The following is a 25,280-nucleotide window of genomic DNA, read 5'->3' as shown; positions in this document are numbered from 1 at the left end:
ACAAATCTCGCTAAAGTTAGATCTGCTTCTTTCTATTACGTAAAGCGTTTTTGAAGAGTTTCGGGCGTTCCATTGAGATTTGGTGTGATTTTCTAAACGTAGCGATTTTGGTGTTCCTCGCGATTTGGCGGCTCTGGGGGTACGAGTTGGAAAAAAAGCAGCAGCACAACCGAACAACAAGCGAGTCAAAAACAATAAATGAGCGAAAATCATCTCGTGGCACGAAGAATAATCATGAAGACGTACAGGGTGGAATACCCGACAAAAGGCTCTTGTGGGGCTACATCGAGGTTTCACTCATTGCGGAAGCCTGATTACTTTCAGCTGGCGTGGCGTGTCAATAGGCGTCCGCCCGAATTCTCGGGCGCTTGCTAGGCTGTCTCATAACATTCAGCTGTGGCTCTGTTGCAGATAACGAGCATTAGCAAAATCTATATATAGATAACAGAGAAACTATAACCGATTCTTAAGAGGGCAGCAAGAGGAACCCCTTGTATACTCAGGCGTACGCACATTGACCCGACTAGTGCAAAACGAGAGCCCTCAGAAAACAGAGTTCCAAGCCTCAAGTTTCTGCCGTATTTCATTTGGTATCGGTCGACATATAGGCAGATAGCATCAACCCACGAGGTCCTAGGGTCGTCTCTCTCTTTGAAACCAGGATGGGTCAAGGCCGGCCAAAGGTTTTCTGTTACCGCAAATGGTTTCCCATCAGCTCGATGGTCTTGTACTCTTTTGGTCCCCACATGTATGACAGAGCCTCCTATGGAGGAGAGCTTGCAAGTTCCGTGTTCTGAAGGGTGCTCAACCGACTTTTGAAGGGGTGCTGTCATTTCGACTCAAGGGGGTCCGATTTGCAGTTTCTTTCTTGAAAGGGCCATGATCGGAAGGTTCTCACTTGAAGCCCACAACCATCCCCAAGCTCTTAAGATATAAAAAGGACTCTTCAATTCCCATTGACCAAAAGTACAGTTGAATTTCTCACTTGAGACTGAAATGTTAGGCTCGATGCAAAGGCTTCACGTGCCGGTATGCAGATGAGAGTAGAGTGGATGAATCTTGATTTTGATACAGGCGGAAATCGAAATCTACACGCTAAGGGTGGAGGAGATCTCCGATATGTGCGATGCGATCCTTCCTTTCTTCCATCCAATCCAATCCAATCCATCCCCATCCATCCTTCTAAGCGCCGAGTGAGAAGTGTGACGTTTTGTGAAGATTACTTTCCTGGGTTCTGGGCAACGAATGCTACGCCCTTCTCGATGTTCTGGGGAGGAAGTTAGTTATGATCAATCGAAATAGAGACTTAAAATAGGGAGGATGTGAGTAAACGAACCTTCTTCAAGTCCGCAATGCAAGCATCCACCAGCTTCTGCTCCTCAGCCGTAATCTTGCCAATCTCATGAATCTTCTCAACACCGCTCGGGCCCAGCTCAACCTTGCTAGCAAAGAACTCAACACCTTGATCCTTGAACAGCGGGCTATCCACGAAAGTTGGCTCAACGACGCCCTTCTCCCCCTGCGCAGCTCTCAACAAGCTCTCCGCGAACCGTGCACCTGCCATCGCCATGGACAGGGTAGCGGATCCCGCACCATCCTTTGCCTTCACAACCTCATCACCACCGAACTGCACACGGTTGAGCAGCTCAGCATTACCGACGAGATCAGGGTGCGAGGACTGCGAGAACAGGGGCACGATAGTAACGCCCGAGTGTCCACCAACAACAGTGATATTCTCGTCCTTGGGGTCGGTTTTCTTGATCTCGCTCACGAAGCGGGAAGCACGCACGACATCGAGGGTTGTGACACCGAACAGACGCTTAGGGTTGTAAACGCCCTTGCCCTTGAAGATCTCAGCGACGATGGGCACAGTGCTGTTGACGGGGTTCGAAATAACGAGGATGTTGGCGTCCGGGGCGGATTCAGCGGCTGCCTTTGCGAGGTCGCGGACGATGGAGGCGTTGGTGTTGAACAGGTCGTCACGGGTCATGCCTGGCTTGCGGGGGACACCGGCGGGGATGAGCACGATTTCGGCGCCTTTGAGGGCTGCTGCCAATCCGCTGGGTGTAGGGTCGTAGCCAGTGACCTTGCTCTTGGTGTTGATGTGGCTGATGTCTGCGGCGACACCTGGGATGAAAAGTCAGTGGTTGTGGGCTTCTTCGATGGGCTATGAATGCGAACCTGGTGCCATGCGAATATCATAGAGTGCCAAGTCGGTGACGCGGGGGTTAAGCTTGAGGAGAAGGGACAATGGTTGACCAATTCCTCCTGCGGCTCCGAGGACAGTGACTTTCGATAACTGGAGAGGCGGTACGTTAGCAATTGTGCGATTCAAGAGCCAGTTCGTGCGTCATCCAGCGCAACCGACCAGCTGAGATCGAATCCAATCATGCTTGTATCAATTGAAGCTCTTTGGGGCCGGATTGAGAGGCATGGGGATAGCTCGGAGGGTGTTGGAAGAAAAGCTCTTACGTCTCTGGTGGAGGCTGAGAAAGCTCGACTTTGGGCTGCGCCCGTCAATGCTCTTCGTGCGGCGAACATAACGTGATGTGGTGATTAATACAGAGATGTTGGTAAATTGATACAAGAGATCGCGGACAGATGGACGAGTCTCGCAAAAAGAGGAGCTTTGAGTTGAGATTTTAGCTTCCTGCGTTGGCCGAGCTTCGCATAGAAAAAGCGGGTCGCCAACCCTTGGGCAACACGTGACCTAAATGGCCTGCCGTTTTAACACTGCAAAATCCGAGTTACACCAGTTTCCTACAGCCTCACAGGATGAGGATGGAACTAAATCGAAATTCATATGGCCAAGAAACCATGTCACAATGAGGCAGAGAGGGTGTAGATGAACAATCTTTTGTATTGCAAGACGAAGAGTCTATTGAATCTATCTTCTATTGCAGAAAACCCATGATCATTGAATAGGGAACGAAACCTCAGATAACTCCAGCCCAGGCCAAATGCGCAAACCCGGACCAATACGAAAACAGACGATAGTCTATCCTTTTTCGAATTTTAGACGTCTACCCTCTCTATCCACTCGTTCAGTCATCCTCGTCAGAGAAAACCTCCTCACCACGCTTTCGTCGAGCCATGCGCTCCTTCTTCTTCTTTCTTAATTCGGCAGAAGAGAGCTTCTTGGCCTTCTTTGTTGAGACGATCTTGTTGCCCATGGCGTCGAACTTCTCTTCCTCCTTCTCGAGATTAGCACGTGACGGAGGAAAAAAAGGAATCACTCTGGAAAACTTACTTCGTCATCATCACCCTTCAATCTTGGTCCAGAACCTTGTCCCTGCACCCAGTTATGTCCACTGGGCGTCATCTTACCATCCCTAAGCTTCTAGTTAGCATGTTTCAAATTGTGGTTGATGTTGGGGCGATTGGGGGTGGTGTCAGGGGAAGGGGAGTGAAGGGCCGAAGCAAAAAAAATTACGTACACCACTGCCCAAACTTCCTCAGTCAAGTCCTTTGTGAACTCAGCAGAGTGAGTGATGATGATAACACCACCCTCGAAAGCCTTGAGAGCTTTTGAAAGGGCACCGAGAGAGTCACGATCGAGATAGTTAGTAGGCTCGTCAAGAACGATCAAATGAGGACGTTGCCATGAGCAGGCAGCAAGGACGACCTTGACACGCTGACCACCAGAAAGACCAAGCATGCGCGAATGAGAGATCAGCTCAGCATCGAGACCGAAGTTGGCACAATGAGCCTCAATCTCCTTTCGGACCAAAGGTCGGAATTGACCACTGGCAAGAGCCTCCTTCTGATCAACCTCAGCAACCATCTTTTGATGGGACGCCAAGATTTCAGTACGAGGAATCCAGGCGTTGTCGGCAGTCATCATGGGTGTGGACTTCTCATTCTTCTGGCCAAGGTTCTCAACGAGGGCGAACGAACATTCATACTCGTAAGAGTTCTTGAACTTGCGTCGGGAGTGGATGCCAATGACACGTCGGGTACTGCCTTCAATTTTGTAGATCTTTTGCATGGCGTTCTCGTCCTCATCAGTGACGATCTTGTTGGCACGATCCATAGTTTCACGATCCTCGCCGGTTTGGAATCGCCATTGAATATACTCTGAAGGAGTCTTCTCCAAGTGGTGATCAATATGAGCGAAGGCGTGTTGCTTAATGTAGGCGATACGGATGTTTTCGTGAGTGTAGACATCACCAACGGTTGGGATGAGTTCACCAGTCAAAACGTTGATGAGAGTAGACTTGCCAGCACCGTTGGGACCAATGACAGCAATACGGGAACCGAGCGAACATTGGAAAGAAATGTCGGAGATCTGGGGCTTTGGTGTGCCTGGGTATTGGAAGGCCATCTTTGAGACACGAACAATGGCCTTAGCCTTGGTCTTGACACCCTCAAGAAACCCGGGCTCGGGGAACTTGAATTCCATCTCGGAAGCGCCGAGCTCGAAGTAAGAGCGAGCAGATGGGCACTTCTTGACGAACTCGGTGATGTTACCACGATAACGCTTGAGCTTGAATCGCTCATAGTTGATGATGTGTTGGCAGACATTGTTGAGAAAACCAGTGTCGTGGGAAACGATGATGGATGTGCAGGGGGACTTCATGAGGTAGTCCTCAAGCCACTTGACGTTCTTGACATCCAAGTGGTTAGTCGGCTCATCAAGAAGAAGAATATCTGGAGCTTCGAAGACGGCACGGGCAAGAGCCAGTTTCATCTTCCATCCACCAGAGAGAGCAGTAATCAGGTTGGAAGTCATATCAGGGGTGAAGCCGAACTCTCCCAATTGCTTCTCGACCTCCGCTTGTGAAGTCTTGACACCGACCTCAGCAAGCTTCTTCATGGTCCATGCAATGGTGGTTTGCTCAGTGTCGGCAGAATCAAGATCGTGCTCAACAAAAACTGTCTTAACCTCGCTCTTCTTGGGGAAACCCTCGACTTGCTCGTTGTTGATGGCGCGCATGAGAGTGGACTTTCCGGAACCGTTAGGACCACAAAGACCATAACGTTGCCCACGCTTAAGGCGGAGATGAGTTTGATTCAGCAGAATCTTTGCACCGTATGCCAAGTTGAATGTACAGTTGCAAAGATCCTCTCCCTCCTCGTCATCAGCCTCCTCGGCATCTTCAGCCTCAGCACCAGGAGATGCCTTTGTTCGGAGACTATCAACAATGCCCGAAGCATCAGCCTCGCCAATGAGGGCAGCGATGTATGGCTTGAGATTTGAAGTCCAGCTAGTTCGGTCGGTATCCTTCTCGTCGATCAGTTGGCCTGCGATGGCAGAAACGTACGCGAGGACTGGCTCAAACTTGGCGACAGCATCCTTGTGCTTGGTGGAAAGGATCTGCTTGAGAATAGCAAGGACGGTGGAGATGTCACCTGCATGGGAAACCTCAGGAATCTTGCCATCCTTGACAGCACCGACACGGACAAGGGTATCGAGAGCTTGCTTAGTCTTCTCACGAGCCTCGGGATCAGCCAAGTTCTCGTAGTTCTTGGTAAGACCAGGCATCAGCTTTGGCAAGAAAGCAGCAACAATTTGAGGATCCTCGACAAGCTTGCACATGTTGTCGACAATGACGGCAGACTTTCGCTTGATGGCAGTCTCGCGCTCAGCAAGACCGCGATCGAGAAGAGGAACCATAATGGCCAAGGTGGGCTCGTGAACGTCAGTGACGAAAGTGGTGGCACCGAGTAAATGGACAGTCTCGGGGACGTTCTCTGGCTTGGCGATACACTTGATGAGCTCAGGAATGAATCGCTCGATATCCTTGTTGACGATAAGACCGCAAATCTTCTCCATTGTGCCGTATGCCATCTTCTTGACCTCGGGCTTTGTGTCCCACATTGACTCGGAGACCACTGGGAGGAGATCTGGAACTCGGAATGAGAGTTGTGTAGGTGCTGAGGAGACGAGAGCCTCTATAATGCTGAGGCCGGTTTGTTTTTCTTGCCATTTTTGGGCGGTGAGAATTGAGTTGATAACGGGAGGCATGATAGCCTTGACAGCATTTGGGTTCACAGCCTTGACGATGGCCAAAGCAGCAGCATTTGCAGCATTCTTGACTGGGACCATCTTATCACTGACAGCCGCAAGGACCGAAGGCAGAAGTTCGATAAGGTATGGCTCGACCGAGGCGGAAGTTTCGGCATGTTCAGCGATGGCCTGGATGGCGTTGAGAGATCGCTCCCGGACGTTGGCATCCTTCTTGTTGCCGAGTTGCTTCTTGAGGGATTGGACGGTCCTGTGCAGTACAATGTCAGCAAAATTTTCTGGGACTGGATTGCGACCGGCAGCCCCGCCACAGGAGGACGGAGAACAAAATCGGGAGCAATTTTGCCAGATCCAAGGGCAGGAAGACCGCGATAATGACTGAGCGGTATACTTACTTGACTGGAGTGTCGCCCTCTTCGATATCGCCGTTGATGAAGGTTGCGATGTTGTGGGTGGCGGAATTGATGTCCTCCTGCGCCTTAGAGATCCATAACTTTGTCATCAGTTCATCAAGAACCTTCTGGCTGTTTTTATTCTCCTTGGAAGACATGCTGGCGGTTGAGGCAGATGCTTCTGTGATCGCGGGCATGTTGTAAAAGAAAGGAAGAAGGGGAACCGACGGCGAAGGTGGGTGGGATGAATTTTCTGAGCGGGACGCGCTAAGATAGGGTATCGGTGTGGTTGGTGCGTAAGAGACTCTATCAGGATTTTGAGCCCGAGACTGGTGCGGATTCGACGCAGCGTCTCTCTATGGTGGCTCGCTGTGTCTAGAAAAACCAATGACCCAAGGTAGGAAGGAGCGGAGATTTGGAGGAGGAAGGTTTTGAAATTTTGGACACAATCCCTTAAAAAAAAAATTTGGGGCAGGCCGGTTCGAAATTCCATAAGCGAGCCAAACTAGTTTAGTGCGGTTTCGCCTATGACCTGACGCTTCCAGCTCACCCCCCTCAAACCAGGCCCAGCTCTCAACCATTTATGCTGGTGGCAACAACTCTTTTACTTCCACTCGACAGAACAGCATAGACGACGTTTGTTCAGATGTCAGGATCTTCAGTACATCGTCAATGTATCGAGCGCCCCACGGACTTGTGCACCTCCTTTTCGGTACCTCCATCTCAGCCCTAACCCAAAAATAAAACATCGCGATTGCCCAGTCCAGAGGCTTCGCCACCCTGTCATCAAATCGCACGGCCCTCATGCTCAGCCACATCTGGAACGGCACTGCCATGGAGTTCCCTTTCAGGCTGTTGAAGTATCCCAACGTATCAAATTGGCCTGCAAGCTACTTCGGCAGGCATACGGAGTATAATGCGCGGAAGCCTCAGGGGCCTGGCCCCAAGCCCCTACCCGCGCGATTCAGCATTATTGCTGGCTGTTTGGAAGGCCTTCATTTGTCCGGGTCCGATTCCCAAACCAACGATTCGCTGTTTGAGGACCTCGTGGAACTCGAGCGCCAGCCGGCCAGGCCCACACATCACCCACTTCCAGTCTCCCACGCCAATCATCCATTTATGCCCTTTTATTTCAGGCATCGCAAATGCAGCTACAGTCAGCGTACACAAGGCGCATATCCTCACCGCTCTACACGGCCCCTTCAAAGTCAAAGTCCCCTCGGTCTGAACTTTGATACCCCACATTTTGCCCCCCTCCACAATTGTGATTACGATTGTGATGGTGATAAGCTATCACAAGACGCTTGACTCTTTGAAGCCAAAGAAGTGGGGCACGAGAAATACCCCTCCCCCTTTTCATCAGATTCGCGTATTTCCTGCAAACATCAAAAGCAGTCTTAGTTCGTAATCCGTGTTTCGGCAGGATGGAAACCTGAGAATTCTCATGGAATGTCTTCCTTCTAAAATATTGAAGGCTCAGATTAGATTCGGGGGCTCGTCGTTGCGCATTGTGAAGGAACTTTCCTCTAAAATGTGGACTGACTTTCAGCCGACTTACTGTCCCATCACGCCCTTTCATGAACTACATGGCTTGGGGTATATTTCATCGTCACACCACGGCTTTCACGCATTTAAAGAGCGACTCACGCTCTCATATCTCTCAAATTCATTACCATTTCGTACTTGCCTCTGAATTCTCAAACATTCTTATCTGCTCCATTTCTCATGCCACAATCTCAGTGAGGCCGAAAATTTTTGCACCATGACTGAGAATACCACCTTCCCATTGGAAGGAAGTTGCGACTGCCAGAACATTAGATACCGCGTGGAAGCCAAACCTCTCATAGTCCACTGCTGCCACTGTCGCTATATTCACCTCCCTTCCTCGCCTCTTGCCACCAACTAACCTCCCAAGGGTGCCAACGAGAAACCGGCTCTGCCTTCGCCCTCAATGCCGTAATCGAGGCCACCAACATCACGCGCCTCACCACCGACCCCGAAATAATCCACACCCCCTCTCAGTCCGGCCGCGGCCAAAAGATCGCTCGCTGTCCCAAATGCCACATCGCGGTCTGGAGCCATTACAGCAGTGCCGGACCCCTTCTTACCTTCGTCCGTGTCGGGACGCTCGAGAATCCAGATGCCGTTGGGGGTCCGGGGATCCATATTTTCACCAGCACGAAGCAGAAATGGGTGGTTCTTGATAGGAGGGTACCGGTTGTGAGCGAGTTTTATGACATGGAGGAGATTTGGTCGAAGGAGAGTCTTGAGAGGTGGAAGGTTTTGCTGCCGGAGGTGGAGAAGTACAGAGCTAGTTTGGCTCCAGTGGAATCATGATTTCCTCGATTCGGCAGACGGGATTTGGCAGAGTAGGGATCTTGTGTCTTGATAGATATTGAACGAAATGCCACTGAAGGTTGAGTTATTTTCCTCTGCTAGAGTTTCTACTAGGTGGCTGTGCACAAAAATACCTTTTCCGGGAACAACTGCACAAGGATCCCCTGAAAGACTACTCCCCGAACTGCATAGGCGGAGCGATATCACCAAGGCTGCGAAATACATTATATGGTGATTTAATCAGGTAAACCAAGTCAATTTAAATCTATACCCTCGTCTTTGTGAGTCTTCAGACACCTCAATTACTCGCTCGTGTAGGCAGCGATCAAAGAGACAATTCTGCAAAATGCCTTGAAAGACGACGGGATTTTGTGAGTCTCCGGCTCTCTTACCTGAGCTTCGCAGAGAGGTGAAAGGGGCAAGTACGGGAGGAAACCAAGGATAGGAGAGAAGGAAGAGACAGAGAAGAGAGCAATATATAGAGAGATAAGATAGAGAACAGGAGTTCAAGATCTCGTGGGGAGGACGAGCATTGATTTCATAAAATTTGGAAAGGATAAAGGAGAAGCTGGAATTGAGAATGACAAACTTGCAAATTAGGAATCTTAAAGGTTCTCAGAGACTAAGCAAGATCTCGAATTACAGCCTAAAAGCGATCTTCGATGATTCGACAAAGTGTCTAATCTGTCCGTAATTGGGAGAGAGATCAATCCCTTCGTTTATAATAGAAAATGGGGAAGTGTTCTCACATCCTCGCTTAGCAAATCCCCCTTTTCGCAAGCCAAAAAACAAAAAAAAAGGAAATTGAAAATGCGACGCACAACCCTAAAAATAAAGCCGAGTAAAATCAAGAAGCAAAAGAAATCCTTTCGGACCAAGAAACTCAGCTTTCGCTTGGTTTGCTTGTGGCAGAGCATATCATCCTCACACGCCGTTACTCAAGTTACCACTTTTGGTAGATAGTTTTCGCTACCTTGGTGGAAGTTAGAGCCGGGCACATACAAACTGTATGTCCAGAAACTTAACATTGCGCTAAGTTTACGACTAGAGACCTCTATTGACGAGAAATCGCTTATTTGTATATACAAGGTTCATAAGAAGGGCCAGGCTGCACACGTGATTGAATTCGTGATAAGCAGGGGAAATGCAACTTCGTCATCACGAGGCAAACCCAGAAGCAGGAACTAGTCATCTGCTGACTACTTACAGACAAGGTTTCTACTGCTGAGCTGAAAAGTAATGATTCACCGCAGTACTCAAGGTTTTCAATATGTGCACCTCCTCTGAAAAGGTCGAAAAGGTCGAAAAGGTCCTCGAAATAGACGCTACATGTTGAGAATCCCATCTCTCTGAAAATAAGAAAAAGTAAAGATCATATCACAAGACGAGCACAGATAGAGCATCTCAAGGGTGAGGGGAGAAATCATCGCATTCCCATTCCTCAATATCGTTTCACTGCCGTTATGCCCTCCAGGCCCAGCCCAGCGCAACCTTGAGTCGTCTCTCATGCTCGCCATCCTCATAAAGTTCGTAAATACAGCCGTCATCTCAATCCGAGATGCAGAAAAGAAGAAGGAAACCCATTCTTATCAGCAAAGGAAAATGAGAAAATGCTCGCTCCATCCATAAACCCATATCCTTTCCCAGTCATGCACCCAAGTCAATCCATTTCTCCGTATCCCATCCATCTAAACGAATGTGGGAAATGTTCCATGATCATGCTGCAATCCATCTTGATACATTTGCCCAAAGGAAAGAAGAAATCGCGTCCCAAAGAAGACGGAACAGAAGTTAAACTCCCGAGAAGGGAGGAAGGAACAGGAAAGAGGAGAGAAAGGGGAAGATGACGGCTTAAAAGTAACCCCTCATCGCATCCTCGAAGCCCGGTCCACCTTTCAAGTCGCGATCGAAAGCGTTCGAGACGTCAAGCACCCGCTTAATGTGTTCCATGCTCAGCGGCTCCTTATTGTTTACTGCCAGGGCTTGGGCTGTGCGGATTGTGTTCTTGATCTATTTTATACTGTCAGTAAAATTCTTTGGCAAAGAATCGAGGGGAAAGTTTCACCTGTCGACCATTCAAGTTGTTTCTTGCCAGCGTATTGTAATCATCTTCATCAAAGGGCATCGTGGCCACGCCTTCTAATACCCTAACCCGCTCAATAAACATCTTGAAAACGCTCTTCTTCGCCTTTGTGCTCAGCTCTCCATATCTCAGCGCGATATGGATTCGTGATTGAAAGGCATCATCGAAGGTCTCAACGCGGTTAGTAGTTAAGAACAGGATACCCTGGAAGTACTCGAGTAGACGGAGGAAGATGGAGACCAGAGCGTTGCGGTGAATATCCTGGATCGTGCGTTTTTCAAGGAAGACATCGGCTTCATCGAGGAGCAGGACAGCGCCCCACGCGTGTGCAATGTCGAGGATCTTCTGCAACTCTGCTTCCAGGGTGCGAGGGTCGGTGCCCAGTTCGCCAGCGGAGACCATGTACAAGGGGCATTTGAGGAGTTCGGAGATGCCTTCTGCTGTGAGGGTTTTGCCTGTTCCTGGGGGGCCGTGCAAGACGGCGACGAGACCTTTGCCTTTGCCTTGGATGACGTCGTCGATGCTTTCTGCGGGGTGGTACTTATGGGATTCAACGAGAGCTTTGACGATTGCTTTGGTGTTGTCTTCGAGGACTAAGGAATCGTAGGCACCTTCGTTCCAGACGATGTCCTTGACGCCTGAGACGGTGAACTCAAGCCAGAGCTTCTCGGCGAATGCAAAGCCGAGCACCACAGGAGAGGCAATCAGGTATTCCTCGTCAGTGAAGACGGGGAGTGCCTTCTTGTCTCCTTCTGGCAGAACAGCAGCATCATCATCCTTGTTAGCCATCTTGCTTGGGACTTCCTCTAGCTTCTCGACCTTGATTTCTTGACCCTCAGCATCAACTGGAACTTCGATAATCCGGGGTTGTTCCTTATCATCCATGACAAGCTTCATCTTCATCTTGGGTTCCTCGTCATCCTTATCCTTATTCTCACGCTCTTCCAGCATAGCGCGACCTTGTTCTTCGTCCGAACTCTCGTTACAGTCGCATCCTTCATCATCCGAGTCGTCCGAATCTGAGTCCAAAATATCAGGATCCTTTGGCTTGACAGTGCTGACGTTGTAATTTGGCAAGATCCGACGATGAATGGCGGGATCAACCATGATTCTACCGTTGATATTGACCTTGATGATTTGCTTGCGTTTTTTGTAATAGGCCATGCCCTCGTGGCATGTGTAGTTGACGCCTTGTAATGAGACGAACTTCTTGCCCCGCTCGATAAGCTCAGCTCGTATCTTGGCCTCGTTTTTGTGATATTTCAAGGGGTAGCAGTTCAAGCTGGTGATCTTGCGCGCTCCCTTGAATCCCGGAACGTCACAATCCATGGTTCCTAGTGAGGTCAGCAGTTTTCGGCTAACAGAGCAGAGAGTGCAAGGTGCTGGTAAGGTCAAATGTTATGAGGAGCGGGGTAAATTTTGACGAGGTGGATCATGGGACGAAAGGAAATGTTTTGACTTACCCATTCCCCATGTCTTGCCATCATACTCAAGATATCTGCCTTCAATGTTGTACCACTCGCCCTTCATGAAGCTGAACTCCTTCTCAGCCAGTTCAATCTTGAAAGCTCGAGGCTCGTCAACAGAACCATAGGTAGTCGTATACGCAAGCGTATTCGGCTTGTACAAGGCCCATAGGAGATCGAATGTAATAAGACCTGACTCGAGCATAGGATAAAGCGTCTTTTTGGTGGCTGAATAGTCCTTATCGAGATACTTCAAGAGTACCTTGAGGTGCTTCCGCTTCGTCTCTTGGCGCTTCTTTGCCTTCTTCTTGCCCTTCTTGATTGTGACCTTCTTATTCTTCAGTTCTTTGCAGAGTTTGCGGAGATCTTCGAGGTAGAGGAAGAGTAAGTTGGGGTCCACGCAAGGTGTCTCTTCGACTAAGCTGACGCCTTTAACACCATCCATGACTTCGTTAAGAGCCTCCTTCAAGAGCTTGCTCTTGATATCGACCACGGTCGTCTGAGAGAAATTAGTAATGATTCTCTGAAACAGAAGATTGAGGGCATACCTTGTACTTGCCCTCCCAATCAAAAGTTCTCCGAACATTGAACAAGTATTGATCGTATTCCGAACTCTCCTCATCCTCAGCCGTATCAGTGAGCTTATAGTTATGGATAGTGCTATCCCACAACTGGTCCACTCTTTTGAACTCCAGCTTGCTGCCACGCTTCTTCTTGCTTCTCTTATCTTTTCTGCCCATCTTCAACTGGCCAGTAGGATCAAGACCAAGAGCAGCAAATTGCTTAGCATTTCTCGCGGCTTGTAATCGCGCAGCAGCACCTCCCCCTAACTGAGCACGTCGGCCAGCTCCACCAAGATTCCCCCATTGTTGCCCGAGACCACCTTGTCCTAAGCCTTGTAGTTGCTGCATTTGCTGCATTTGGAGAAGCTGTTGTTGGAGTGCGGCATCTGCATCTGCTGCCTCGTCAATTTCGAGTTCGGATTCGGTCTCTGCTTCTGAGTCGTCATCAGAATCATCGTCAGAGTCCGATTCAGTAGCTGCCTGCAACCTGTCAGTAGATTTCTAGGAATAGATGTAGATATAACAAACCTCTTTCCGAGCCTTCTTCTTAGATTTAGCTTTGCGCTTATCCTTCGCCTTTTGCTTTGCTTTCTTCTTCGCCTTTCGCTTCTTCTTCTTCTCCTTCTCAGTCTCTGTCTCTGAGTCGTCCTCGGAGTCTGATGAAGTTGAATCGCTACCGTCCGAGTCCAGGTCGCTCACAGTCTCGGAATTGTCAGTATCGCTGGGGGCAACCTCCTTAGCCTTCTTGGACTTGGACTTCCCGACCTTCTTCTGCGCATCCTTAGGCTTCTTCGACTTTGGCTTCGGCGACTTCTCCGTTGACTTTGCGGTCTTTGTGTCAACTGGTGTAATCGCACTGCCTTCTCCTCCATCGGGCGCTACCCCTTCTCTCTCACCTACTTGCTCGCTCTGGTTTGTGCTTGGAGTATCCATGGTGGATGATGTGGATTTGTGGCGTGATCGAGGAGGATGTTCGGTCTATCGGCAGGGTGCAGAATCCTGCAGCGCCTTTTGTGTTCAAATCATTCACTTCACCGCTGGCTAGGAACTGTCTTCGTGGTGTCCCCAAAATGGCTCGATACCGTCAATCAGCAGCCACTAAATGCCCTCGGATTAGCCAGAAGTTCCAAAGCACAAGATCGACTGGGAGATCTGCTCCGGGACAAGAGTGCCAGCTGTCCGTTGAAGGTGTACAGCAGCACAGGTGCCAATCACTCGACGACTCCTTGACGGAAGGAGGCAGTGGGAGGTCAGCAGGCACAGACACAGGAACTCACTCACCTTTGTGTACTCGCTTCCGTTAACGGTCGCAAACACCAGCAGCATGTCCGGACAGCGGAGGCAAATCTTTTTGTAGACTCCGGTCCCTCGGCATGACACGACGGCGTGCAGTTGAGCGTTGAAGAAAAGTGCAGTGCGTTGGAAGCTGCGTGCTGCACGCAAGAGCTGCAGATAGAGTCATGTAACCATTCTATTGGCCTGCGAGGCTGGCTGGCGCCTGGGAAAATGCGCTACGATCCCTGTCCGCACCAACGAGGCTGAAGCCGGGGCAGCCCAACCACACCCTGCAAATTTGGGCTGGCGATGACAGCAAAAGCCAACTCCAAACGTCGGGATCCCCGATGCGGTCAATAGACGGGTCGGCCGCGATACAGGCGGCAGTTTGTGTCAAAAGACGGCTCGCTTTTGAGCGGTACAGGCTGCAATTCAACAAGTATTGACTCAGGCCGGGTAAGTTGACCCTAGCTGTGGCAATGCTCGGGGGCAGGCAGCCATGAGGCTGAAGTTGAAAAATCACTCATTGGAGATATATGAAAGGCGGCCATTGCTCGGCCAGCTGGTTTCCATTCTATCTACTTCCATTACCGCCGGTGTGTTGCTTTCCTCCCACGGACAAGTCCAGGTGACAGTCTCGCCGCTCAGAAACCCCCACAAAAGCCTGTGTGGGGGATATCAAGTGTCATCAAAACTTGGACGTATCTATCTGCATACTTGATTTGATTTGTCCCAGACCTCAGATGTCGCCATTTCACCTTTTTGAACCTTTGAAGTGTGGAGTCGGGGTTTCTTTGAGACACTTTCTCTCAAGCAATACCCCACACTTGTTTCTTCTGCCTTGCCCGACCCCTGAACCCTAGCCGTCGAGATGCTAGAGTCGTAGCAGGAGCTGAAGGAATGCAACCCATGATGCATAATGTTGCTTTTACTGGCGCAAAGAATCATGGCCCCATGGCATTATGCAAAGATTCCAAAGCTGAGTCAAGTTGCACGGGAAGGTGGTCATTAGTTGGGAACCAGAGCCAAGCCTGCGACAGAGAAGCGACATACCAAATACTCTCACAGAGGACCTGGCCGCAAGTGTGAGAGAAACAATAAGAGGAACAAATATGGCAGTTGCAAGGACTGAAGATGATTGGCAAGCGATGAAAGCGGTTGGATAGGCGAGGCGGAGCCTTGCACACGAGCCAACATTGGGAGTCCTGGAGGAAGGAGACCTTGAGAGAAATGGTATGCCTAGAAGACTATCCGCAGCAAACCAACAATGCCCTCGACTGTCTTCGAAAAGGCTGGAGAATACTTTCCATGGTTACCAAAGGCCCGCTTCGTGGTCGTGGCCGAAGCACAGCCACAACCTGTGCAACTGTGGTGCAGAAGAATGAGGAAACTACTTCTATTTCAGGAAGATCTCATTTGAGATTTAGACGGGTAGTATTGTGACATATCGAGCGAGGCCAGGTCTCTCACACAGCACCTCCTCGCAAGCAAGGAGGTCGCGGATAGATTGACAACAAGCAAGTCGAAACAAAGAGCGATTCGAATTGAAAGAGCTCAGCCCCCCTCCCCCCGAGGAAATTCCAATCCATGTCCGTATAATTCCCTTTCCTCAATGTCTCACGGGCTTGACAAATTTAGCCAATGCATCCGGGAAAGCAAGGAACGGCTCCGAGGGGGCTTTGGCGAGGGCGAAGAGTCCTCGATTTTGCTGCAGGACGATCATCAGGACTAGAAGCTTGGCTCCACCAACATTGAGCCCCTTTCACCGGATTCCCGGAGTCATATGCGGGGGGCAGGTCTGGGACATTTCCAAGCCCTAAGCTTCACCATATTGGGAATCCTGGAAGACTTGTTGGGATCTGGACAAGCTTGGAAACATGTGGATACTCTGCTGACTAGCTGGGTGTATAACGCCAGAAAGCTGGCGGGACTATAGCAAACACCTCAAAGCTTGAGGAGGAGCATCGGGGTAACGAACAAGCCGGCGGAGGGAGACCCTGAGATCAAACGAGGTTTGTTCTTTGCCGGCCGAATCCCTTGGGCTGAAAACCTGGCCAGGACAGGGTGCGTCTTCGCGTGATATTCACATGTACTTGTGAAGCCGTTTGCTATGCTCATGTGTTGCAGCTGAATTCATGATATAAGGAAGAAGGTTTGACAAAGTTGAGGGAGATGAGGTAGCTGTATCCTATTTTAGGATAATTTAGCCAGTCCCCGGAGATGACCTCTGCACGAACTCTATTGCCCTGCTTTCCACTACACTTTACTGATCAGGAAAATAGCGGCCATCGAGTCAAGCCGAGACACACCAGAAACCGACATGTTAGTAGATCAAGTGGTCTTCCAGGTGCTGGGTTAGCATATTTGTCAAGTTGCCTTGCTTTTATGGCGCCGACTCAGAGCAATGTTTGCTGTCTGCCAAGCGGTGAGCGCAGTTCACATCCAGCCCAAGCTGCCCCAAAAATGGCAAACACAGGCCCACATCAATTCTCTACCTCATCTCCTATTAGTTCGGGCGTGAAAAAAAAGGTCGTTCACGCATGCAGATACGTGCCGTTGTACCTCGAACTCTTCCCCATTTTCCTGCTTCTCCGCCTCGCTGTCCCACAAAGCGGTTTCTGTCGGGCGTGATTAATGTCTCTGTCAGATAGAATAACAGGCGGCCTAACAAATGGGGTGATCTTGGCTGTCGTATCAGCCTTGCGAGTAAAGGATTTGCGTTTGAACGAACCAGTACCTCGATGCAAACCGGCAAGCCGCAGGTATGCCAGCTCGTGGTGATACAGAGAACTGCTTGCCTTGCCGTATTAGTAATCGTTTCGGGCCTTCTCTTGTGTTTATAATAGCAAGCTGGTCCTGATGGGCCATTTCATTTGGTCTGTCTCTCGAATAAGTAATTAGCCACGTGATATTTCATTAATCATTCTGTCTTGCGAACCTCCCAAGCATATCTCCTGTCAACTCCGATCTCCAGGATGCCTCTGTGTGGCCATCATCCGGCCAGGCAGTGTGTCTGCAACTATGCTCTGGTTAAAATGCGTCCAGGAGCCAACCGTCGTGTGAAGATAGACACATTTCTGCAACGATACAAACTTTCACCTATCGACTTGCAAGAAAATTGGCCAGCTTTGCTAAGTCAGATGCAACAAGCTGGAAATTCAGTTTTCAACCCCATCTTTTACTTCGGCAACCAATTCGCGGGTCCCAGAGATGCACTGATCGAGAGCAGCGCTTGGGATTACATAATGACTCGCTGCCGGATTCTTGAGCGCCAATCTCGTTTCGGAAACGTACCACCTATCATCGGCCGCGATAGTGAAAACGAATTGTATCTTGCATTCAAGGAGTTGCAATATTTATGGGCTCTTTGCTTCGTCCAAGGATTACTCAATGTTTGGAATTTTTTCGACTCAAAATTTCAAGACTTCCAAGACGTGTTGGACCGGATATGTACTCGCTTAGGAGTGGGTGGCTACGAAAAGGGGCTGTACGTGGAAGTGATGGAGATGGGTCGAATTTTTGCGCCGTTTGTCGCTGAGGCAGCTGAGGATGGGTTTGTCGACCCGCAAATTATGTGGTCGTTTCTGGAGTCATTCTATAAGTTGACTGCATCGATGGGGCTACAGGTAGTATACAAAACTCTCGAGGAGGTGCTGTTCGCAACCACTACCAGACAGCGAACTTGGATCGAGGCAGAGGCATGGGCTATGTTGCAAAACCAGAACAGCTACCTAGCTCAATGTGTTCTTTTAATCCTAACATAGGAGCCACCAAGGGATCTTGCTACGAGAAGATCGAGAAGCCGAGAACATGGGCGCGTTTTCTTCACACAGTGAGCTCAGACACCCTCCTTGAAACCTTCTTGTTCTCAGCACCTCCAATTTGTTATTCTATATCTTTCTACTCCTTCTCTCCATCCCTGCTGAGCACGCTATGTCCAGAAAATGTCCACCTTCGAGCCCCAAACTCAATATTCGCCGACAATCCACCGCTTTAAAGCTTTTCCGGAATTTCCAAACGTCGCGCCATCAGAAGCTAATGCGAAGCCTTCCTCGCCCACGAGATGACCCCTGAATCCTCCTATTTTTAAGACTTTGTATGGCGTATTGCAATGCCTGCCAGTCAAAGAACGCCTCACGAGTAACATACCTTCCTCGGCTCATTCTCCATATCCAACGTCACCCATCATCCCGACCCCAACTTTGCCCCGAACATTCATGTGCTGCGATAGGACGCATAAATCAGACTATTCCACCCAACTCGATTTTGATCTTAATACGCCAATTCCCTCTGACGGATTTGAGCATGCAATCCTCAAAAGTCACAAGACGAAAGGAGACGGCATAGCTGGAATGGGAAATACCCATCAGGTGAAGGGGGTTGTACGAAAGGATGACGAGTGAAGAGTCTTCTATCGATGAGACGGAGCATTCAACGTGGCAGACGGTTCTCCAGTTCAAGACCGCTGTGCTGTGGTCTGCTTTCATATGGTTAACTGCCATACAATTAGGGAATGGATGTTCTGGTGAATGTACTCCAACCGCACAAACTTCGAATCCTGCCGATTTTTCAGCTTTCGAACGGCGCCATCTCTGTCCCGTCGTTCCAAAACGACCTCGGATATCTCTTCGAGAATCAGTACATCACCAGCTATGGCTGGCCGATCGCCTTCAACACCTCGTCTTCAATCTGTGAATTCTTCGGCGCTATTGGGTCAAGATATTTTGCAGACAGGTTGGGAAAGAGGATGACATTAGGGATTGGTTGGATCGTTAGCATTGGGCGGTCTTCATACAGATATTTGCGGCACACCAATCACACTTCTAGTGGGAAGGGCAAGTCCTCTCTCCTGTCTCGGTATTCGAATATCCAGCTGACGATAGCAGCTCATCAACTGCCTCGCCCTCGCCGCCTTTCTCACAACCCCTCATATTCCACAGAAATCTGCCCCGTTCAAGTCCGTGATCTCACGACTTCTGGCGTCCAACTTTTCATTAGCATTGGACAGCTGACTGCAAATCTCGTCCTGAAAGGCACTAGAACCCCCTCCTCAACACTTGCCTACAAAATCCCTTTCTCCCTACAGTTCTTCTTCTCCCAGGTTCTCCTCCTCTTCCTTTCCTTCACCCAGAATCACCCTGGTACCTCATCCGTACCAACAACCAATCCCTCGCGCTCTCAACACTCTCTCACCTGGGTTACCCCTCCATCCTCCACCCTCTCTGGGATAACCAAACCATCGATCTCGAAAATAGGAAGTCGAAATCAACGTCATATCTCGATTGCTTCAAAGGGCCCGATCTAAGAAGAACCGAAATAGGAATGGGCATCTTCGCCGAGATCCCCTATTCGCGCCTACGCTCGCGAACTGTCAGCTTGGGAATCGTGGTCCAATACGTCTTTGGTGTACTGATGAACATTGTGATCTCGATGCTGATTAAGACTGATGCTGCGGATCTTGGAGGCAAGATCGGGTTCGTCTTTAGCGTAACGGCGGTAGGGAGTTTAGTTTAGTCTTATTTCATGGTCCCGGAGACTAAGGGCAGATGGTATGGGGAATTAGATCGTTGTTTGAACGGGGTGTGCCTGCCAGAAGAATTGGTGATTCGGTTTGATAAGGAAAGGAATTTGCAATTGGATGGAGTTTTGATAGATGGTCGGTTAGATGCTTGGTATTAATGCAAGTCTTGAATTTTTCACGTTACTTTTTGGCATGGAAGTGATACTGAATAAATCGCATTCCAATTTAGGTTCAATGCAGGAAGCCAACCGCCAATTAAATCGTGGCTTGGTAGAAGTCGGTGCTATTGGTTCATGATGTTTGGTCGTGTTGGCAATGCATTTCAGGCATCACATCCATGTAGCCTCATGAACGACATCTACCTCCAAACCACTCAATTGTAAACTACCAGCAACAACGTGACCGAAACAATCCCATATATTCCATCAACTTGATAAATCCGTCACCACCACCAACTTGCTACGGCCTCAAGCCCATCGCAATGTCGACCGACTCATCTCACCCAGCCTTGTGCTCGCGGCTTCAAGATCGAGCAGCCCTTTCAAAGACAGCAGCCAAAACCCCTACTGGGAAGTTATATCAGTATCAGCCACTTCCCAGCTATGATTTCATTCGGATCCTGGAGTTGTTACCAGACGAAACCACTGAGGATGGTGGAGGTGGCGTACGTTGTCGATTGCACACCGAACGATTTGCCGATGCCGAGGACAAATACGCTGCCATTTCGTACGTTTGGGGGGACCCGAACGACAGAGTGCCAATCATCTGTGATGGTCGGATTATCGAGGTCACGGTTAACCTCGCGGATGCTCTGAGCCATATTCGAGACTGGACAGAGTCCAGATTCGTGTGGGCTGATGCTGTCTGCATTAATCAAGAGGACGATACCGAGAAAGGACATCAGGTGAAGAGGATGGGGAAGGTATATGAGAATGCTGAAGAGGTCCTGGTGTGGCTGGGGAGTGATAGCGAGGGGATTGCTGAAGATTGCTTCAATCTCATTCGAGAAACCAATGAGTACCTTGATCATCAGCTTGAGATCTATGGAGGCGTCTTGCACATACCGGCAATCACCAAAGCATCTCCGATATCTTTTGAAAAGTCGCGGTGGAACAAAGTCCGTGCACTGGTCGAGATGCCATGGTTCAAAAGACTCTGGGTTATCCAAGAAGCTGCGCTTGCGAAGCAATGTACGCTGCTTTGGGGCAATAACCAACTTAGTATAGCAGAAGTGTGTGAGCTATCTGACTTCGTCGATTACCGATTAGATTTAAGAAACCTAGTTGGGGAAATCGGCACAGGACAAGTCGGTGATAATTTTTCTACGCAATGCACCTACCAATCCGCGAAAAGCTGGATGCGAACTAAACCACTTATAAAAGCAAGACATGGAAGCTCTAACGACATGTTATTCCTGGGCGTATTGGACTCAGGAAGAAGAATGAAATCGACTTTCGAGGTTGATCGAGTGTTTGCATTTTTAGGGAATCCTCTGGCAAGGAAATATGGAGAAGATGAATTAGTGGTTGAGCCAGACTACAGCAAATCTATTCAGGAGGTCTACTTTGAGATGGCGTGCTCATTGTTGGCCCATCCAAGAGAAGCTCCTTACCTTCTGTCGTTTGTCGATCATCACAACAACGAGAGCGTTGAAGGCACGACTCTTGGGAGAGATGATGCCTTTCCTTCTTGGGTGCCACGCTGGGATAAAGATTGGCGGCAATACTCAATAAGCCTTACTCACTTCTGGTATCGGGCAGGAGGACTGGAAAGAAATTTTAACGCGGCTGTTCAAACCGACAAGTCTTTGCTGCTCCCTGCAATCATCTTCGATCACTTGGCCTGGACTTCCAATACACTCGACGAGGATAACCTATCACTCAACCCTGATATATGGGATGAAGACACAAGGGCTGCCGACAAGCCCTTCATAGATTTACTCTTCACTCGGGTTCGAAAAGCTTTCAACAAGCATTGCCATGATCGATATTCTAAGGTTGTATCGACCAGCACGAAATCCATTGAGGATGCCTTCAGCCTGACTCTGACGCGACAATATCCCGCAGACGATGAATTTAATCTTGTAGAACACCAGCGAGATTTCAAAGCATATCTCCAGGCTGCACGACAACTTGTGGATAAACACTCTACCTCTACGAGGAAGAGAATGCGTGGCACGGTCCGCAAGTGGCTAGCTTCTTTGCGGAGCGGAAGCAGCTCTGTATTTAGATATGATAGGGCACTAGATTACGCACACAACCGCCGCTTCGCAATCACAGAATCCGGTCGATTTGGGCTCGTTGACAGGCTTGCTGAGCTCAACGACGTGTGCTGCATATGCCCAGGGATGCAGGTGCCACTCATCCTGCGGCCCAGAGAAGACGGCAGATACGGCCTGGTCGGAGACAGCTATATTCACGGGGTGATGGCTGGGGAGGTCATGGAGCAGTTGGAGAAAGGGGAGGTGAAGCTAGAGAATATTGTTCTAGTTTGAGGCAGATGGTCTCGGAGATGAGAAGAACGATTTAGGAGGTAGGCACTTTGAGCGTATCAGGGGGATCCAGTTTGAGGGCAGTGTTGTAGCGGTACTTGCTCTACCAGTCCAGGGGATTTGCACTGGCATATCATATATCTCCCTGTTTCCATATTTCAACTCTTCAAGTAACTGAGATCAATCTACCACTGTGCCCTCCTTTCAAAATGGAGCTCCTTTTTCCATATCAACTGCCACGGGTATACACAACACCTGTACTCTGCGGAATGTCTTTGGGTTGGAGGCGGTGAACGGCGAATGATTGGAAAGCTAGCAAGAAGGGGGAGTGAAGTTTGATATAAGGAAATCTCATGAAATTGAGCAGTGAAGCATGCCGAGATCCGAGAAGTGGTAATGGGGGGGGGGGACTGCACGAGACGCCACAATCGTCCGATATGACACTTTGGCTTTCAGTACTGGTGAGACTGGCCATTGAAGTTTTGAGAATTGCATAAACTGTAAGTAAGGATTTGCCGCCTCTGCTCCAAGCTAAGTAATGAGTAAATTCTCTACAAATTCAACTTTCTCAAAAAGGACGATGAAAATCTCTCGCTTGAGACCAGAGCTTTGGCGCGTACACATTTCTCACACAAGGGTGGCGTTAAGCGGGGTTTAAAGTAAAAAGGGGTGGGATCTTAGCCATATGTCCTCGAATGCGGCTTCTGCACGCTCGGAAGTGCCAAATGATTGACTATCCCCTCCAACACTGGAGCCTTGCCTCGCCTCTTTCAATGACAACACTTCAAGAGTATAGAACAGCTCTACATATCTGTAAAGTCACTGGAATAAACAAACAGAGAAGATTAAACACTAAGAGCACTTAACACAAGACGTAAAGCGATTGTAGAAAGGCTCACATTCGGAGTGTCCCCATTCAAACCGCCCTGAGAGCTGAATCCCATATCTCTGTCCTTGCAGATCCACTGGAAAATCCCTACTCTAAACAATAGATAATGAAGTCCTAACCTATCCCCCAATCAAGATCTAAATAGTCAATACGACAGCTTCAAAAGGTCCGATTCCCCACGCGCCACCCACGAAAACCAAAGAAAAGAGGGAACGCACTCCCGCTCTTCCGCCCGCCTCCGAGAATACCACCGAGCTACGCCAAGCATTGCAGATCGCTATCCCATACCGCTCCTCGCATAGTTCCGCATTGGGAAACTCGGCATTGGGAACGGAGAAGCAATGCATGTTGATGGGATGGGAGAAGCAATGCACGTTGATGGGATGGGATGAAAATGATGGATAGGATGTGAGGTATCGCTTATTTCATTCGTCGCGATTGCGGCTCGGATCTTGTTGGGTATTTCTCGCGGAGCTGAGGGCGGTAATGATGAACGGTGAGATGGACTAAAAGGGTTGGTTTTCTTGGATTGGAAAATTGAGGATGAAAAGTGAGCAAGAGATAGGAAGATCGAGAAGTAGTGATAAGAGGATTGCGTGCTTGCGTCTAACCACCCCCTTCCCGCGTTCAAACGCACAGTCAAAAAAGCAGGCGGTGTACCATCCAGTAGAAAATATAATCAGAAGCCGATCCTGAGAAGACCAAAAATTCTGCGGGTAGGATGGGCATATATTCATATTTACCCCCGTGCTATGAAAGAGATGAAGGCAGAGGAGCGAAGGACAGGATGCTAAGGATAGATAATGACGATGTCAACACTTTTGATCCGTGGGATCCGGGACGAACAGCAACGAAGAGTAATCCTGGCTGCTGCACACACACATTGTGTACTAAGAAATGATGTGAGAAGAGCTACGGCAGGTGATTGGGAAAGTATTGCAGTCAACTGTCCTCGTAATGGCCTTGCAGGAGATTTATCTTCCTCTACAGGAATCCAATATATATAAATAAAACAAAGTGATGGATCTTCACCGAACGGACGGCTCACCGAGAATTATTTCCGCGAAAAAACCTACAAATCTCCCAATTTTCAAGTAACACCACGACACTTCACCATCCAAGATAGAAGATCCCCAACACAATCTCAATCAATGTCTTGGACGCAACCCGAGCCCCCATTTGTTTTAGCGATTCCTAATCCCCTCAGCTGCGTCTTCCGCAGCGGAAGGCTCCGCACATCTGTCCCCCGTCTCTCGTCAACCACATGATGCCATTCCCCACGTGGAATGGGGAAGAGCAACGCGCATTCGGGATTGGGGATGTCGTTGCTAATCTAGCCCGTCTCATCTCACCTAATCCCTATCCTCTGATATCTCATTACAATCACTTGGCATTCACTCGTGTACTTCGTATTTATCCAAGATAGAGAAATCAAGGTTTTCGATGAAGATATTCGAGATAGAATGTTTTGTGTGTGTGTGTGTGAAGCGAATGCGAAGCAAGCGAAAACATGCTCAAACGCCATTCTGCTACAGATTTCGATGTCCAATCCCTGCGGATCTTATCCGGGGTGTCCAATCTGAGGTGAGTCGGGGTCGTGGTGAAGAGATAGAGTTGAAACAAGGTTTCTCAACTTTACTGTCCGAGAATGGAATGGAAGGTTGAACAGAATTGGGACAGCCTACATCCTTAAGACGCTTGCAAGAGAAGCTTGGATAGAGTTGAGACAGCGTGATATGTTAGGAAAGACCGAGATGGAGTTCCCGGTGAGCGAAAGTAGATATATACGCAAGGTCCAAGACAGACAAGCTGGAAGGAGCGTCGGCGAAGGAGAAAATCTAGAAGAGAGAAGCAAGCCAAGAACGACCAACAGCTTGAAGAAAGGTCACAAATGTCATGTTCGGAATCACGAGGGAAAGAGGGAACAGGAGCGGGGGGGAAGGGAAGGTTGGAATGCAGGCGGGGAAAACATGGCAGAGATATGTATGAGGCTGCGGAATTGGGCGATGAGAGGTCAGGTTTCAGCAATCAAGTACTTCCGTACCGGTTGATATCAGATCTTGAATCTGTATCAGAAGTAGTTATGAACTCCACCTTGGAGATTGTGGATATTGCAAAAGAAAGGAGAGGGAGTATGGTATGCGGGCATCGCACATCCACGCGTGTGCAGGGATAGTCTGCGGAGTTGACACGACATGTCGAAATCCCGTGGAAACGCAGCCGCATGACGTTCAATCCTTATTGATCGATCCCTTGTATCGTCCAAGGCGGAACTCTCTCCGATGCACTTGCTGA

At 49.2% G+C, this 25,280-nt stretch overlaps 9 protein-coding genes across 9 annotated transcripts; 5 read left to right on the top strand and 4 right to left on the bottom strand.

Annotated features, from left to right (window-relative positions):
* Positions 1-1,046: 1,046 nt before the first annotated feature.
* K444DRAFT_558454 (mitochondrial putative malate dehydrogenase) lies at positions 1,047-2,634 on the bottom strand. Its single transcript, XM_024876827.1, has 4 exons — positions 2,473-2,634; positions 2,182-2,299; positions 1,337-2,127; positions 1,047-1,267 (listed from the first exon to the last, which is right to left on the bottom strand). Exons 1-4 carry the CDS (start codon positions 2,539-2,541, stop codon positions 1,220-1,222), a joined length of 1,026 nt encoding a protein of 341 aa, XP_024739934.1. The 5' UTR covers positions 2,542-2,634; the 3' UTR covers positions 1,047-1,219.
* A 336-nt stretch (positions 2,635-2,970) lies between these two features.
* Positions 2,971-6,802, bottom strand: K444DRAFT_611045 (putative elongation factor 3). Its single transcript, XM_024879870.1, has 4 exons — positions 6,364-6,802; positions 3,438-6,218; positions 3,251-3,332; positions 2,971-3,194 (listed from the first exon to the last, which is right to left on the bottom strand). The coding sequence occupies exons 1-4, from the start codon at positions 6,555-6,557 to the stop codon at positions 3,045-3,047; spliced, it is 3,207 nt and encodes a 1,068-aa protein (XP_024739933.1). The 5' UTR covers positions 6,558-6,802; the 3' UTR covers positions 2,971-3,044.
* Positions 6,803-7,053: 251 nt separating this feature from the next.
* Positions 7,054-7,996, top strand: K444DRAFT_356415 (uncharacterized protein). Its single transcript, XM_024872139.1, has one exon. It carries the CDS (start codon positions 7,165-7,167, stop codon positions 7,666-7,668), a length of 504 nt encoding a protein of 167 aa, XP_024739932.1. The 5' UTR covers positions 7,054-7,164; the 3' UTR covers positions 7,669-7,996.
* A 29-nt stretch (positions 7,997-8,025) lies between these two features.
* Positions 8,026-8,948, top strand: K444DRAFT_558450 (glutathione-dependent formaldehyde-activating GFA). Its single transcript, XM_024876826.1, has 2 exons — positions 8,026-8,222; positions 8,276-8,948. Exons 1-2 carry the CDS (start codon positions 8,123-8,125, stop codon positions 8,695-8,697), a joined length of 522 nt encoding a protein of 173 aa, XP_024739931.1. The 5' UTR covers positions 8,026-8,122; the 3' UTR covers positions 8,698-8,948.
* On the bottom strand, positions 8,610-9,069 carry K444DRAFT_718305 (uncharacterized protein). The gene has a single exon (XM_024888420.1). The coding sequence runs from the start codon at positions 8,920-8,922 to the stop codon at positions 8,692-8,694; it is 231 nt and encodes a 76-aa protein (XP_024739930.1). The 5' UTR covers positions 8,923-9,069; the 3' UTR covers positions 8,610-8,691.
* A 1,226-nt stretch (positions 9,070-10,295) lies between these two features.
* Positions 10,296-13,459, bottom strand: K444DRAFT_356285 (P-loop containing nucleoside triphosphate hydrolase protein). The gene is made up of 5 exons (XM_024872137.1): positions 13,338-13,459; positions 12,795-13,289; positions 12,244-12,745; positions 10,763-12,162; positions 10,296-10,707 (listed from the first exon to the last, which is right to left on the bottom strand). The coding sequence occupies exons 2-5, from the start codon at positions 13,164-13,166 to the stop codon at positions 10,549-10,551; spliced, it is 2,433 nt and encodes an 810-aa protein (XP_024739929.1). The 5' UTR covers positions 13,167-13,289; positions 13,338-13,459; the 3' UTR covers positions 10,296-10,548.
* A 3,428-nt stretch (positions 13,460-16,887) lies between these two features.
* K444DRAFT_356318 (uncharacterized protein) lies at positions 16,888-18,070 on the top strand. Its single transcript, XM_024872138.1, has 2 exons — positions 16,888-17,916; positions 18,026-18,070. The coding sequence occupies exon 1, from the start codon at positions 17,060-17,062 to the stop codon at positions 17,846-17,848; it is 789 nt and encodes a 262-aa protein (XP_024739928.1). The 5' UTR covers positions 16,888-17,059; the 3' UTR covers positions 17,849-17,916; positions 18,026-18,070.
* A 444-nt stretch (positions 18,071-18,514) lies between these two features.
* On the top strand, positions 18,515-19,567 carry K444DRAFT_356253 (uncharacterized protein). Its single transcript, XM_024872136.1, has one exon. It carries the CDS (start codon positions 18,598-18,600, stop codon positions 19,387-19,389), a length of 792 nt encoding a protein of 263 aa, XP_024739927.1. The 5' UTR covers positions 18,515-18,597; the 3' UTR covers positions 19,390-19,567.
* A 483-nt stretch (positions 19,568-20,050) lies between these two features.
* K444DRAFT_611040 (HET-domain-containing protein) lies at positions 20,051-22,329 on the top strand (the record flags this gene model as incomplete). Its single annotated transcript, XM_024879869.1, has 1 exon — positions 20,051-22,329. A coding segment is annotated over exon 1 (2,008 nt), but the record flags the coding sequence as incomplete, so codon positions are not given.
* Positions 22,330-25,280: the final 2,951 nt, after the last annotated feature.

This window comes from Hyaloscypha bicolor, assembly GCF_002865645.1.
Source record: "Hyaloscypha bicolor E unplaced genomic scaffold K444scaffold_53, whole genome shotgun sequence".
Taxonomy (NCBI): Eukaryota; Fungi; Ascomycota; class Leotiomycetes; order Helotiales; family Hyaloscyphaceae; genus Hyaloscypha; species Hyaloscypha bicolor.
The sequence above is the reverse complement of the archived record's forward strand: the minus strand, read 5'-3'. Positions and strand labels throughout refer to the sequence as shown.

Bases quoted from the DNA above. Each gene is read 5' to 3' on its own strand.
- K444DRAFT_356318 (XM_024872138.1), top strand. From the start codon at position 17,060: ATGCCTCTGTGTGGCCATCATCCGGCCAGGCAGTGTGTCTGCAACTAT.
- K444DRAFT_356415 (XM_024872139.1), top strand. From the start codon at position 7,165: ATGCTCAGCCACATCTGGAACGGCACTGCCATGGAGTTCCCTTTCAGG.
- K444DRAFT_611045 (XM_024879870.1), bottom strand. From the start codon at position 6,557: ATGCCCGCGATCACAGAAGCATCTGCCTCAACCGCCAGCATGTCTTCC. The intron at 6,219-6,363 runs GTAAGTATACCG...TGTACTGCACAG, and splicing joins GAGGGCGACACTCCAGTCAA to GACCGTCCAATCCCTCAAGA. The intron at 3,195-3,250 runs GTAAGTTTTCCA...AATCTCGAGAAG, and splicing joins TGAAGGGTGATGATGACGAA to GAGGAAGAGAAGTTCGACGC.
- K444DRAFT_356253 (XM_024872136.1), top strand. From the start codon at position 18,598: ATGGATGTTCTGGTGAATGTACTCCAACCGCACAAACTTCGAATCCTG.
- K444DRAFT_558450 (XM_024876826.1), top strand. From the start codon at position 8,123: ATGACTGAGAATACCACCTTCCCATTGGAAGGAAGTTGCGACTGCCAG. The intron at 8,223-8,275 runs GTCGCTATATTC...TAACCTCCCAAG, and splicing joins CATAGTCCACTGCTGCCACT to GGTGCCAACGAGAAACCGGC.
- K444DRAFT_558454 (XM_024876827.1), bottom strand. From the start codon at position 2,541: ATGTTCGCCGCACGAAGAGCATTGACGGGCGCAGCCCAAAGTCGAGCT. The intron at 2,300-2,472 runs GTAAGAGCTTTT...CCGCCTCTCCAG, and splicing joins TCTCAGCCTCCACCAGAGAC to TTATCGAAAGTCACTGTCCT. The intron at 2,128-2,181 runs GTTCGCATTCAT...TTTTCATCCCAG, and splicing joins TGATATTCGCATGGCACCAG to GTGTCGCCGCAGACATCAGC.
- K444DRAFT_356285 (XM_024872137.1), bottom strand. From the start codon at position 13,166: ATGCAGCAAATGCAGCAACTACAAGGCTTAGGACAAGGTGGTCTCGGG. The intron at 12,746-12,794 runs GTATGCCCTCAA...AATTTCTCTCAG, and splicing joins ATTGGGAGGGCAAGTACAAG to ACGACCGTGGTCGATATCAA. The intron at 12,163-12,243 runs GTAAGTCAAAAC...TGACCTTACCAG, and splicing joins TGGCAAGACATGGGGAATGG to CACCTTGCACTCTCTGCTCT.
- K444DRAFT_718305 (XM_024888420.1), bottom strand. From the start codon at position 8,922: ATGTATTTCGCAGCCTTGGTGATATCGCTCCGCCTATGCAGTTCGGGG.